Source organism: Spermophilus citellus (genome assembly GCF_964194105.1).
Source record: "Spermophilus citellus genome assembly, chromosome: 4".
Lineage (NCBI taxonomy): Eukaryota > Metazoa > Chordata > Mammalia > Rodentia > Sciuridae > Spermophilus > Spermophilus citellus.
Genome location: NC_138185.1, coordinates 186264706 through 186279519, shown reverse-complemented (window position 1 = coordinate 186279519; position 14814 = coordinate 186264706). Strand labels below are relative to the sequence as shown.

At 34.5% G+C, this 14814-nt stretch overlaps 1 protein-coding gene across 8 annotated transcripts in view; it reads right to left on the bottom strand.

Moving 5' to 3' along the window:
• The window catches only part of PRKD1 (protein kinase D1), a 335410-nt gene that overhangs the window by 214251 nt on the left and 106345 nt on the right, over window positions 1-14814 (bottom strand). Inside the window, exon 2 of one of the 8 annotated variants that reach the window (XM_081291752.1) lies at window positions 10189-10257. The exons of the other annotated variants lie outside the window; for them this stretch is intronic. Coding sequence (XP_081147878.1) covers window positions 10189-10221 — 33 coding nt within the window. The 5' untranslated portion in view covers window positions 10222-10257. The remainder of the gene's footprint in view (window positions 1-10188; window positions 10258-14814) is intronic. 8 annotated transcript variants of the gene reach the window in all.

The following is a 14814-nucleotide window of genomic DNA, read 5'->3' as shown; positions in this document are numbered from 1 at the left end:
TCTCCTGCTGCTTCTAAAAAGTAGCAGTTTCATATTCTTTCTGTTTGATTACATCATTTTCCTTTGTCTTATGAAGAATATCTGTGTTGTTTGTATTTTCAGAGGTATGTCTATGATATATTCTTGATGCTCTAATATTCCTTGAATATTTCAAAACATTGTTTTCCTAAGACAGTATATCATATGCTCATATCGGATGAATAGTGAGACCCTACTTGTTTTGAGAAGGTTCTAAGAAGTGTTGTCAGTTGAATTAGGTGCATATCTGCACACTTGATACTGCTCTGTGTCTCAGTTAATGTTCCACTTTCAAGAGCACTTGCACAGTATGTTCTGGTTTGATGCAACACTGGTTTGATACACGAACTTATTTGGGACAATTTGTTTTCTCTTGGAGACTATATTACTTTGCTGATTTCCACTAGGTTTTGAGTGTTTCTAGCAATAAACAAAAAGTTTTCAGCAAAATACAACATATAATTTTGTGTTAAGTAAGAGAAATGAGTTATTACTATGAATCTTTCCTTTGAACAATTATTTTTATTATCTATTATTTTTAAATACTTAAATTTTTGTAATATTTGGTTTGGTAACTCTTTTGGTTGTTTAATAGTAAAGATGTAAAATAAAATTACTAGAGAGGCATCACCTACGTAAGTTGCACTTAAGATACACATCATAAAAGTTATATTGCTAATAATGTATGCTCGACTAAGTAAGCAACCTATTAAAGATATATATTATGGATACAGTCTTAGTTTTCATCATCAGCTGTAACTGGAGACTGAATTTATTCAACAACATGCAGATCATATGCCATAAATACCAGTAGGTCTTTACGCTCACATTTTGAAAAGAGAGTTGATACTTGTATTAATGAGGCCATTCACCAAGTCATTGAATTTAACAATCTCTGGAATTAACCAGCCCTATAGTATTTTGTATGGAATTTAACCTACCTATAATGTCATGATTTCCCAATATTAAGGCTAGTTTTCAATCTCATTGCTTGCATTTCTGTTTAGTTTTCTTAATTGCTTAAATTAAAATTATCTCCAGAGTAAATATCCTTATGGGAAACCTGGAATCACTGCATCACTGGCCCTGTATTGCCCACATCATAAAACTTTTAAGTTTCAATGATGTTCTGTTCATTGCCTTGCTCAACAGATAGTACTAAACTTTAACAAGCTCCTGTGATCAAGACATATTTACTTGTGCATTTTAAAGGGGAGATAGATAAAAATCTACTAATTATGCAACACATTATATGATTGCCACAGTCACAAGTATCAGTGAGGTGTACAGGCTGTAAGACCATGCAAAAATGAAGTTCTGACTTCATTTGGGGAAGGGAGATGGGAGAAAAGGCATTAGGAAAGCTTTCTTTGAGGGTTACTGTGAGAATTAAATATTTTAAAAGCACTTGGTTTGGAGCCTAGCATACAGAGCAGTCCCCCCCGCCACAATGAAATGATAATGATGGTGATGATGATCATAATGACAATGGTTACAAAGTTCAAACCATTCAACACAAGCTCTCTCCTGTCCTCCAGACCAGGATACTCTGTGGATTGAATCAGATGTGCCAGGAGCAATATGCTGTTTTTTCTTTCTGAACGACAACAAAGGACAACAAAATTTGTAGCTGCTTCATTGTTCTCTACTATAGCACCAAACCAGCTCATTGGAGGCTTAACCTGCGTGCCTCACAGGACCATTCCTGGCTCTCATAACCCCACACAGGTTATTTCAGATCCAAGGGGGAGCTGCCATTGACCTGCTGGGAACGGAAGGTTTAGAGATGATGAGTACAGACATCTCCAGCTGTACTTAGGTCTCTCATTCCTTCAGTTTGCCAGAAGCCACTGAGAAACCTGGCCTCATTCACCCAAGGAGTTCTGCCATTCTCCATCTCTCCATATTGCTCAGTCATAGCTGCTCTTCAGCCTAGACTGTCTCAGAAGACCTGGCCTCATCAGCCACCTGGAGAACCCACCATCACATTCACAAGTGTGGACTACCAGGTGACTAAAATAGAGCCAGGGTGGCTTCAAGGAACATACACACAAAAATAAGTATGAACCTACACATAAAGCAATATACAATATGACAGCAATTTTCTTAACAAAACAGAAACTATTGTTTAACCAGACTTTCCTTGGAGTTTCAGTGAAACTGCTCTGATTTCCCTCATTTCGTCATTTAATCATTTCAATTTAGTAACATGCCTGTGAGATGATCATTTCCCAAACAAAATAGTAGGTGCTTTCACATCTGTTACCTTGTTTCATTTTGAAACCTCTTCGGCAAGCTATAATTCACATGCAATAAACTATACATATTTAAAGTGGACAAATGGATAACTTTTGGTGTATGAATATGTTACTGAATTTACCACCAAAATTAAGATAACAGATGTATGGGCTTTTATTCAAAAGAAACACACGCATTAGGTCTCATGCTTCGGTGTACTCCCTTCCTTAGCTCCTCCCTACCATCCAATTCCAACCAACCGCTGATCTGCTTTTCCTCACTAGAAATTAAATGGAACTTTCCAGAACAATTTTCTATAGTGGAATCATAAATTGTGTATATTTGTATATAGTCTTTTAATCAGTGTAACTGAGATTCATCCATGTTGTATCACATATCAATACTTTATTACTTTTAATTTCTAGGGAATATTCCATGGGATGAATATGCCATAATTTGTTTATACATCCACCTATTTGTAGACATTTGGGTTATTTTCAATTTTAGGCTATTACAAATGAGCTATTATAATAGACATCTGAAGATAATTTTTGGTGTGGATATACCATACCAAAGTATGGTATATTTATCCCAGGTAAATACTCAGGAGTAGAATACCTAAAACTTATTGGCAGGAATTTGCTTAGATTAGAAAAGAAAAGAAAACCAACTATCAAAATGTTTTTCAAAGTGTTTATACCTCTGCATATTCCCACCAGCAGTGTGTGAATGCTCCAGCTCCATTGTGTGCTCAGCCACCCTGGGTATGACCAATCATTTTAGTATTAGCCAATCTAAAGGAGTCCCTTCTTTACTTCTCTATACATGGAAATAATAAACAATTCCCATGCCACAGATCTGAAAAGTGAAGCTCTGTTATGATTTCTTCTCAGTGAGATAAACTACCAAAAAAAGTCCCTTCAAAGAACACAAAATTGTGAAATAATATAAAAATATAAAATTTTTAAATGTCAAAATTCTTATCTTATTTACTACTATAATTGAACTTTCTTTCTATAGATTTATGTCACAATAAAAACAGCACACAAGGCCCAGCATGATAGCACACACCTGCAATCCCAGTGTGAAGATGAGGAAAGAGAATCATGAGTTGAAAGCCAGCCTCAGTAACTTAGTGAGGTCCTGAGTAACTTGGCAAGATCTATCTCAAAATAAAAAATAAAAGGGCTGGGATGTGGCTCAGTGGTTCAGTGCCACTGGGTCCAATCCCTAGTACCAAAAATAAAATAAAACCAAAAAAACAAAAAACCACACACACACACACACACACACACACACACACATGTGAGTTTTAATCACAAGCACAGAGGAATATATGAATTGCTTTTATAAGGTCAGAAAGTCCAAATTATAGAATTGGACAGGATGAGACACCTTCTTATAATTATCAAATATCAGGAACATTAGGAACATTTTAGATAGCAATCTATCTCGAATGTTATTTTAAGTGACTGCTTTATAGACAAGAAACTTTTATTCAACATTTGAAGTTTCCAGGGCCAACACATGGCACAATTTGTGCTTCTGACATTTCCACCAGGATGCTGAAGTTTGGTGACCATTACAAATAAGTCAACAAAAATGGGAAGGAAATAATTTTGCCATCTCAGTGACAGCAGCAGCCGGGGAAAATGCTAAAATGTCATAAAAGACAGAGCATAGCATTGTTGAAGAACTCAGGCAAAAAAAAAAATGTTTATTATCCATATGGAAACTTGCAACCCATAAACACCTGGACACAGCAACACTTGAGAAGAAAGCAATAACATGATGCAAACAAGACAGGAAAAATAATTCAAATTCACTTAGCAAGGTTTTAGTAAAATAGCCAATATTCAAGTGCTGCCAATTTGAAGCCACTGCTTTAAAAAATCAAACATTTCCCTAAATGCTCATTGGACCTAAGTGATCTGATCAGAAAATAAAAAAGCATTAAAAAAACACAAGGGAATATGATGGCAAAATATAGACAGCTATAAATCATTCTCTCTTAAAGACTTCACACTTGCATCATTAAAAAAAAAAAAAAAAACCTGACAATCTGCAGATTATCAGTGCTGCCAAAACTGGAGAAAATTCTTGTGGTTAAAATAAAAGCAAAATATGCATAAATATATACGAGTAACAAAAGACTATTTTTTGCTTGTAGGAGCACTGTAATTTTATTTAAATGGTAGGTGTTTCTGCAGAATAGAGAATGGAACTGCACTTTGAAAAGACATCCAATTCTATACCTCATATATAGTAGTCATCTTTAAAATGCTGGCAAGAAAAAATGTCCACAGAAAAAAATAAAATGATTTTTATTTTAAAATCATCCAAGCTATAATAACCAAAGAAGCACTTCATCTTTTCACTTTTTCCCCCTTCAGGTAAATCTGAGATACATTTTCCTGAAATAAAAACCACTAGAACAGAGTTGTTCTAAAATACTCTATACCTAAGTTCCACAATCTGTAAAGAATGTCACAGCTATCATTTCAATGTGTGTTCTGTGGGAAGATGGGAAGTTACAACAAAATTTGGTTTATGCAATTTTGTTTCTTAGATTTAAATAGGAGCAATGTTCAAAATAATTGTGTCCATGTTTGAATCATGTCTGATTCAAACAGGAAAAGATGAGTAATTATTTGGTCTATTCTTTTTTTTTTTTTCATTTCATAGGTTTTTTAAAAGTAAAGATGATTTCCAGAACCCTCCTATATAACTCTATTGAAGCAATGGATTTTAATTCACCCACAGCTACTTCAACTGAAAATTTGGTTAGAATTTTTTCTTAAGCATATAATATTATTCTCATTCCATGTACAAGCATATTTTGCCTTAAACTAAGGACAGACGATTTAAAAAAGCAAACTTAGGTAGTATCTTTTCTAAACACAGCAATTCATGGGCTATGTTCTGAACTTACTAAAATTGAAATGTTCTTTCTAGCACAAACTGATCTTTATGGTAGCCATTTTATTTTTTCCACATTTTTTATTGGTGCCTTATAATTAATTGTACATAATAGTGGGATTTGCTGTTATATATTCATATATGCACACAACAAATAGTGGCCATTTAAAATCAAACATTGGCAGTTTGCCCAATTTCTAGAGTGCATGATGTTTAAAATTTGTTTTGGTGTCATTGAGTAGAGATGTTTTAATGGATATTTTAAGTTTAAATTCTGCCTGTACTTTAAGATTAACATGCTGTGCAGGGCACAGTGGCACACATTTGTAATCCCAGCAGCTCAGGAGGCTGAGGCAGGAGGATCACAAATTCAAAGTCAGCCCCAGCAACTTAGTAAGGCCCTAAGCAACTTAGCAAGGCCCTGTCTCAAAAATAAAATGGGCTGGGGTTGTGGTTCAATGGTTGAGTGCCCTGGGTTTAATAATTCTGGTACCAAAAAAAAAAAAAGAAAAAGAAAAAGAAAACATTAGCATGTTGAGTTTATAAAAGGGAGCTAAGAATTTCAAAGAATTATTTTAGAGTATTTTCAAGTTTTCATTTTATTCACAAATAACAAGGGTCATAATTAATATTATCCATTGAAATACTACATACTGTAGTATTTAGTGTACTGCATTATCATATTCCCTTTAAAGTAGGAAATATGCAAAAATTATTGTAAATAAAAACATAAAAACATGCCAGGCATGGTGGTGCATGCCTGTAACCTCAACAGCTTGGGAGCTTTAGACAAGAGGATCACAAGTTCAAAGCCAGCCTGAGCAAAAGCAAGACACTAAGCAACTCAGTGAGACCTTCTCTCTAAAGAAATAAAACAAAACAGGGCTGGAGGTATGGCTCAGTGGTCAAGTTCCCCTGAGTTCAATCCCTGGTACCAAAAAAAACATAAAAACATATATCAATAAAGAAATAAAGAAATTCAAATATAAAGTAATTGTTTCTCCAAATAATACCTATAAATTATTTGGTTTGGTGTGTGTGTGTGTGTGTGTGTGTGTGTGTTTCTGGCCTACTCATTTCCCTTGTACATGTACACAAATATTTATAACAGTAGACAAATTGTTTCACACTGATTTACTTATTTATTTCAAGCACAGTTTTGTATTGTTCTATACTATACCTTCATAATGGATATAAAATTTTATATGCTGAGTTTCTGATTTCTTAATGCTAAAGAATATATATATATATATTTCTGCCTCTCTTCCCCTAGTATGTGTGCCTATCTGTCTCTGTCTTCTGGTTTTGCAGCTCTACTTTATTGTGGAGTTATTTCTTGAAGAAAAGTCAGAAAAGTAAAAGACAAATGAGAGATTCAAAGGTCTAATTTCCCAGTGTCATGATAATTAAAATGCTAGCAGCAATATGTGGTTCACTCATGTCCCAATACACTTGCCAAAAACCAGAGGTATGATTTTTTATGACCTAGTAATTTAGTAATTGAACTATACTGATTTTAATTTACATTTCTATAATATTACTAAGTTGAACATTTTTCATTTCAACTTTGCAATTTATGTGTTCATTGACACAGACATTTATTTAAATTCTATGAACATGTGTCTTTTTAATACTACTATCATAGTTTCATTAATTCTCAAAATGACATCAATATCAATTTTCTAGTCACTAAATGTATCAATAGTTCAAACTACTAAATGTCTTAAAATTCTATATAAGGAGAAAGCCAGAAAATGTCATACTAAACCATTTTTGTTTTCTGACTTGAAACCAGAGTTCTTTTCTAATTTAAAACTATAGCAAAGTCGATCAATGGAACAATAATGGCCAACACAACAATTTGGAATATTCCCAAGTTCCAGGTATTAAAACAATCTTTGAAGAGAACAGAACACAAATTTTTGATGTTTTTAAGCATGAAATCATAAGAAATATTTTGTGGACTGCATGTTTGAGTTTTAACTTCAACTTTCTTTTTTTTTTTTTTTTCAGAGTAGAAATTAGAAGTTTATTAAAGGACAGCAGAAAAGACTTCTCCTGGAGGAAGAAGGGGACCCAAGAGGTGGAATCCGTGGAAGTGCGGTTGTTTCCCCTTTTTATAGTTTTGGTGATGGAATGTGGGTTGAAAGGCTGAGGGGTGGGACACAGGTGGGCCAAAGAAGTAATCTGGTCAGGAAGGACTTCATTATCACTTCTTTGGGATGGACTTTGGCCTACGGCCTTTTCCAGGACTTCATTAACATTCCATGAGTTGTCCTGCGTTTCCCTGAGTCATTCTCAGCATGGTCTCCATTTTAGATTTCACTCGATATTAGACCCAATCTAACTACACTGACTACCTAACTTTAAATCTGGCTTCATTTCCCCCTCTAATTTGGGAACTCCTTACTGCTGTAAGGAAGGGGGGGCGAAGAAGATCTTTCTGGCTTCTTCAGGCTGAAAAGGGACGGTGTGTGGGGCAAGCAGTTTGGAGTCCCCCTTTAAAAATCGGGTCTATCGAGTGGTCCATGATAGAAGTCTGATTGAGAAGTAATAGACTGGAAGGCCATCTGAGTGATGGGTGGTCTATAAGAGAAACAAGAATTCATTAGTACTGGAACCATATTGATGTAGCAATAAATCCCATAGCACAGGAATATGCCAATGAGTATGATGGCATAGACAAAGACTAACAATGTTTTCCACCAGGAAGTACCAAGAACCAGGAGCTAAAATATTGTTTCCATGACAAGGTTGTTGAGGACATGGCTTCTATCTGAGCATGTAAATCTTTAAGGATATTTGTCACATTGCCAGAAATGTCAGGGATGTAAACACAACATTTAACTTTTAGGGTTACAGATGTCCTTTCCTTAAGGTACAGTTTAATAATTTAATGTCATCTGATCTTGCAAAATCCTTTTACTAGTATGACCTCTGTGTCTAAGAGAAATCTTTAATTCTGTTACTTAGGGCTGGATACTCATACTAGCAAACACCAAGCCTACCTGTGTAGGTTAGGAATATCTGTGGGCCTTAAACTAAAAACTACTCTGGCAGTTTCTTTTGATAGTTATCAGGCATTCCTGTCTAAGAATCTCTTTTGTAGCCTCCAGTTTACTTATTTATGGAAGTTACATTTAACTATCATTATTATTAAAATGTCCAGGAATAGCTGTGTTTGGGCTTTGACTGTCTTTGCTAAGTGTTTAAGATGAAGCAAGTCAAACTGACTTTTTTTTCTATCTATTGTTAACAGTCAGCTGAGTTACCCTGGAAGTCCTCGGGCTAAAGTAGCTAAGTGCTTATTGGTAGGTAGGCAAAGGACAAGGTTTACAAAGGAAGACGAAAAAATTTACAAATGTAATTTACTAAGATCGCTTTAAATATGTTATCTGGTCATATTAGTATACCTGTTTCTTCCTTAATTACAAATTGTATACTTTTCTTTCATTTACTGACATAAATATGGTGATATGTACATATATATATATAGGCAAATGATTTCTCTGGCTATCTCCCAATAGGATTACATGGTATATTGTGTTGGCATGAATTAGTTTGTTAGGTAAATAACCTTAAATATGAAATAGTAATCAACAAGTATGCATAAAAATCATTTAAATGTGTATGATGTGATCTCCTGAATTGAGTGATTCTAGTTTGTCTATCTTAAATTCCCTATCTCCTAAACATGGAATTTAATATGAATGTTTAATTAGAACATATCAAAGTTCTTAGATGTATTCTTATTGCTTTATAGATGCTTCTTCTTTTTGGTGAAAGATGCAGAATTTGTCTATTAAGAATTTTTGGATGTAGAACCATAAACTCGTATAGCTTCTAAAATAGAAAAATTGAATGTTTTGGAGAGTTTGGGGTTAATGACATTAATTTGGTAGTCATCAGTTTATAAATGGTATTTAATGTCACAAGACTGAATAAGATTCCCAACAATAAGTAAAAATATACAGAAGCCAGTACTCATCTCTCAGGCACTCCCAACAGTAAGAGGTCTGGAAAATGCAGAGGAAGAAGTGAGTTAGATATTTGGAAAGATAAACTGTTTCCTGGAGCAGGTCCAGGAAGATGAAAAACAAACACTGACCAATAGATGCAGCAACTTGAAGGCCACTGCTGAACCTGACCATGGTCCTAGTGGAATGGTGGGGACGCATCAGATTAAATTATGTTAAAAAGACAGTTACAGAAGAATTAAATCCAAAGTATGGATTTGTTGAGGCTCATTACAAACAGCAACAAAGAACAGCACAGAAGCTAAAGGGGCAAGAGAGGTCAAGGGGCAAAAGGCTTTTTGTTGTTGTTATTTGTATTTTAAGGCAAATGGAAATTCTTTATTTTATGTTTTCCAGACAACATATTTCCTCACTCCAATTTAATGCTGTAATGGGGAAGGCCGCTAAGAAATGATGAAATGGATTAGGAAAAGGAAAACATATTTGCCTAGAAAACTTCTGACCTCAGGCCAGATCTAATATCAAAGTCATGAAAATGTACAGGGATTCTAACTGCGTAACAAAAGTAGCAGTGAGTGCTCTGCTCCTCTTCCTCCATGATACTTACATATCAAATCACCAGAGTGACACTACTCCAAGAACAGGAATAAACAAAGCTGTATCAGGTGATCTTTTAAGGAAAATATTACTATGCTTGATAAACAAATTTATGTAAACCATGGATTAAAAGCACTGGTGGTAACTGGTCAAATGTAGTAAGTTTAATTCAATAAAATAGAGCTGTGGGAATGAGGTCACTATCATTGGTTCAACTCAGTGTTCAAAATGTGCTCTGGAAGGAAGAGTTTACAGGTCTGTCTGGAGTATCAGAATTGTACTGTTAGAGCATATGAATTAGTACAGGTGATCTGATCCTGTCCTCACCAGACCCTTCCATCAGCTTATCATTAAGTGACAAAATTTCCAGGAATGCCCTAAAAATTTCAGAAAAGTGGCTACTTTCTATTCATTTTAACATATAATTAATTCAAACTACCCGTGAAGACCACAGTTGGTGCAGCCTCTTCATCCTCCTGAAGCCAGAAGATCTTAGGGTACTTCATTACTGCAGAGACAATAAAAGACAAGCTCTTCAGCTTTCTTATTCTTTCTCCTCACCTGGTACCAGGACCCAGAATTGGCCATATGTGGAGCAGATTGCAACTGCACAACCATGTACTTTGCATCTCTTTGCCAAGGCCAAAATGGTTTTAAGACAGTCAGTGGTTCATATACAGACATAAAACCTTGCACTAAAATTTAAGCAGAACCCAACTAGTACATATCAGTTATGGAGACATTAAATCAGGTACAACTCTAACTTCAGAACTAAATACCATACAAATATTGCCACATATTAAAACTTTAGGTCTTCCAGAAACTACCATGAAGTTGTATGCACATTTTAATACAAAGGCTTGTCCTCAAAAGATTTCCAAGTTATGAAAATGTCAACAGAAATTTCAACAATTAAAATGGACAAACATCAGCATTCCTCTTTTGGAAAATTTTATGTCTTTGAAGACATGTCTGAAATGAAAATTTGCCCCTATAATTTTTTCTTTGAAAATTGCACTTTTCTGACAGCAATATGCATTTCCACGCAGTTCCACCCACTTCCCACTGCTTTTCAGATTCATGTGGCAGAAGCACCACCAAAATACACATACATATTCATAAGCTGTCTGAAGCATTAATTCCACACATGGCAATGTATACTCGCATCTGTGGTTGGAGCTCCTAATTTGCAAAAGCAAATATAATATGTCTAAAAATCTTGATGAGTGAGTCTTTCAAATTCAAGCCCATAACATTAAGGATCCATGTATACTTAATTTCAAGCAGCAATTGGATAAAGTCTTCTGACTACCTAATATAATTCTCTCCAAGTCAATATCACTATATGAATCTGATTACTGCCCATGCTAATTTCTCTAATTCACTTCTTATACCTATATCAGGTTATACATATTCATTATTGAAGTCCTCTGGTAGTATACCCTTCTACTCATTTAAACTAAATTGTACTTGCTTTAATATAATTATCATTGTTCCCATTCTAATTTATGAAATGACTAATAAAAATGGCTTATAATGCTTTCTCAAAATACAGAATAATGTCAGCTTTTTTTTAGTGTACAGTGTTCTACTGGTTAAAACCATGACAAGAAAAAAATTCAAATAATCTTCTATGTAACTGAATTTTTCCTTTTCTTCATAATAATCAACAGTAGTGGAGCTTATTTGCTCCCTCTACCCTAGAGTTCTAAATTTGTTTTAGTAAGCAAGAAGAGCAGATCCCATCCTGAATCCTCTTTCTTGGTGGGAATACCTCCATGATTTATTTGAATCAAGAAAAGCCAATGTTTGCCAATTCAGAATTTGTAAGAAAAAAAATCTGCATATAGTAAGTGTTGGACAGGTGATCTGGACAAATAAAAACTTAAAGGGTTAATATCAACCCAAAAGTACTACAATAATATGTAAGGATCAAAGTTGTAGACATGCTAATTTCTTCTCAAATTTCAATACGATAAAAATCATTAAAAGGTGAAACTAGCAATTATTTTAACATGTTAAACTAGTAATTATTTTAACATGGTTAAACAAGTGGTGTTTTAGTGAATCAACTCTGTAAACTTTGATGGAAAAAAACAAATTGCTAGTCCACTAATATTTTGGAAAAACTGACAAATTACTTTGCTTGGAGTTTGAATAACTTGTTTATTTGTTTTGATTTTTATTAATCATTCAAAACAGACATCTGAAATCTCTCAGGGTTTTCTAAGGAAGTCCTATGACTGTCATTGAAGTTTATTATTTGTAGCACACATTTTTCTTCCCCTAAAAATGCTGCAATAGCAAGAATTAGAAAATATTTATTAAGGAATCTTGAAAATGAACATTAAATGTTGAAAAGCAAAACAACTTTATTTAGCAGCTCTATACTCTGACAAGAATGTCTATGGGGAGGCTATTTTACTACAAATAGGTTTGTCTTCTAGAAAGACTAAGATTACTTATAGTATATCCTCATTATTTGCCAATTCCTTATTTGAGAATTCAGCTATTCATGAAAATGTATCAATGACCCAATGTCAATATCTGCAGTACTTTGGGGGACACTTGCAGGCATGCACAGAGTGCCAAAAATGTTTATTCTTAGTGGACCTAAGCCTTCTGATTTCAGTTCTCATACTCTCAACAAGTATTCTATTCATGTTCTATTTAGTCCACCTGTTTTACATTTTGTACTTCTTTTTCGTGATTTTACTGCTTAAAATTAGGAGCCCCAAGCATAGTACAGAAGAGCTGTCTACTGTTCCAAAGCACCAGAAGGCTTTGATGTGCCTTGGTTCGTGCATAAATTATACTGCTATTGGCCGTGAGCTTATTAATGGTATATTTTAACAGAAACACACACAAACAAGATTATGTATTGAACAGTTGACAAAAATGTGACAAGTGGCTCACAGGAACTAACAGAGTATAGAGCTGCTAATATTTCTCCTAGTAGCAATAATTCAGTATTTGCTTATTGTGTGTTTGAGGTAACTTTACAAAACAAAACTACCATAATAATGAGCATAAACTGTATACCTCTAATCAATTTGATTTTGATACACCATCCCAAGGTGAGGCAGCACTGGTGACAAAGCAGAAAATTCCCATGTGTTCTAACTATATTCCTCAATTTGTCCATTTGTATTTAATAAAATCCTGTAGTTTTAGACCTTGGGGTTTGCTGGAGGGTTAACTCCAATTTATAACAAACAAAACATTTCTGTTATTGGTCATTATGACTCTGGGCCTGAAAATGAAATTATTTTCTACTCAAATCCAAATTTCAAAACTCACTATTCTTTTCTTCTTTAATATCTTCCTGTTTGGTAAGACTATAGGCAGGAAAATATCTCACTTTCTCCCTCTTATAAAGCCCAAAAGTAAAAATGTGAACACAATAAACTGAACACATTGATATTGATACATGCTAACTTTAAATCAGAGAGGGAGAAAACTGAGGCTTGTTTTTGTTGTTGTTGTTATTTGATTTTCTTGAAACAAAAACCTTTAGCAATATTATAAATCTGTTCCTGGACAGCGAAACTACGAGCATCTTCAGGCTGCTGCAACCCTCTATTTCTTCAGTCACTTTAAAGACACAATACAATCCCTCATCCTTTCCCTTCTCTCTCCATTCGTTCTCCTTCCATGAGACAATTCCTGCACCAACCCTCCCTATTTAAAAAAGCAGAGACTACTATATGCTATATATATTTTGAACTTTAAAATAGTGTTTAAATAAGTAAATAATTTTGTGATGTATTATTGTCAAAATCTGCATTAATTAGTTGAGTTCTCCAAAGAGAACCTAATATTGTATGTGTGTGTGTGTGTGTGTATGTACACACACACAAACTCAGGCAAGAGTTGATGCTGCAGTCTCGAGGGTAAATTTTTCAGTTCTTTTTTTTTTTTTCTTTGTATGGTCAACTAATTTGATAAGGCCACCTTCATTATTGACACTAATGACTTCACTTAAAGCTCTCTGACAGTAGATGTTAACCTCACCTACAAAATACCTCCATAGCCAGGCCCAGATTCAGGTTGACTCAACAACTGGGTAACCATGTTGGCACGTATAACAAATTTTCACAGTACCTTAAGCCATAAAGTTGCTTCCACGAACATCCATAGGCAACGGCCAGAACAGGGGCAACTGAGGCAAGAGTTTGGGTCTTAAGTCCCAGCCGTTTCACTAACTGTGTGGTTTAAGTCACTTTCCTTCTCTGAAACTGAGTTTTGATTTGTTTTGCAAAATAAATAAAAGGGAGGAAAGGGTGTTAACATTTTGGTGTCATTCAAGTGATTATACGAAAAGTTTAAGGTAATCAATGAGTGGCTGTAATTACGTTATTAGGGTCTATGATTTTATAACTGTATTCCCAGATAGTAATATATTCCTAGCAGGAGGGAGGTTTTTCAAAAATGTTTAAGGAGGGAAGGAAGGGGAAAAGGGGAGAAAGAAAGGGAGGAATGGAGGCTGGGAAGAAATGAAGGAAAAAATAAGTAAAGGAGGAGTGTATGTCAAATTTCACTACTGAATAAAACAAAATCACTGTACTTTAGACTACAAAAACAAGACTAAAAAATAATCCTTCCTTTTAAACAATTTAGACCTGACTAGTTAATAAGTTCAGTTTACAAAGGGACATGATTCAAATATGTTAAGAAAGAAATACAGAAGTTAATATATCTAATGCATTTAATTCTTGTGTATAAGTTCAAACAAAAGGCACATTCTGACATCATAACAAGTTAAAAACAAACCCATGAGTGTGAGATCAGACACCCAAAGATTTAGACACCACAGTAGACAGATATAAATGTGCTTTTGTACACATGGAATACTTAACAAATTAACTGATAAGCGTTGCTAACTTTAAATTTAAAACAAGTTTGCTCAGAACTTGTACCTCAGTGGCAGAGCACTTGCCTAGCATATGGGAGGCCAAGCACCACAAAAAATAAAATAAAATGACCCTATTATAATGGAAAATTTTGTAAAGGAGAACTGTAATTCAGAAAATAGGAGTAATGATAAGAGACTGAAATCTGAAGA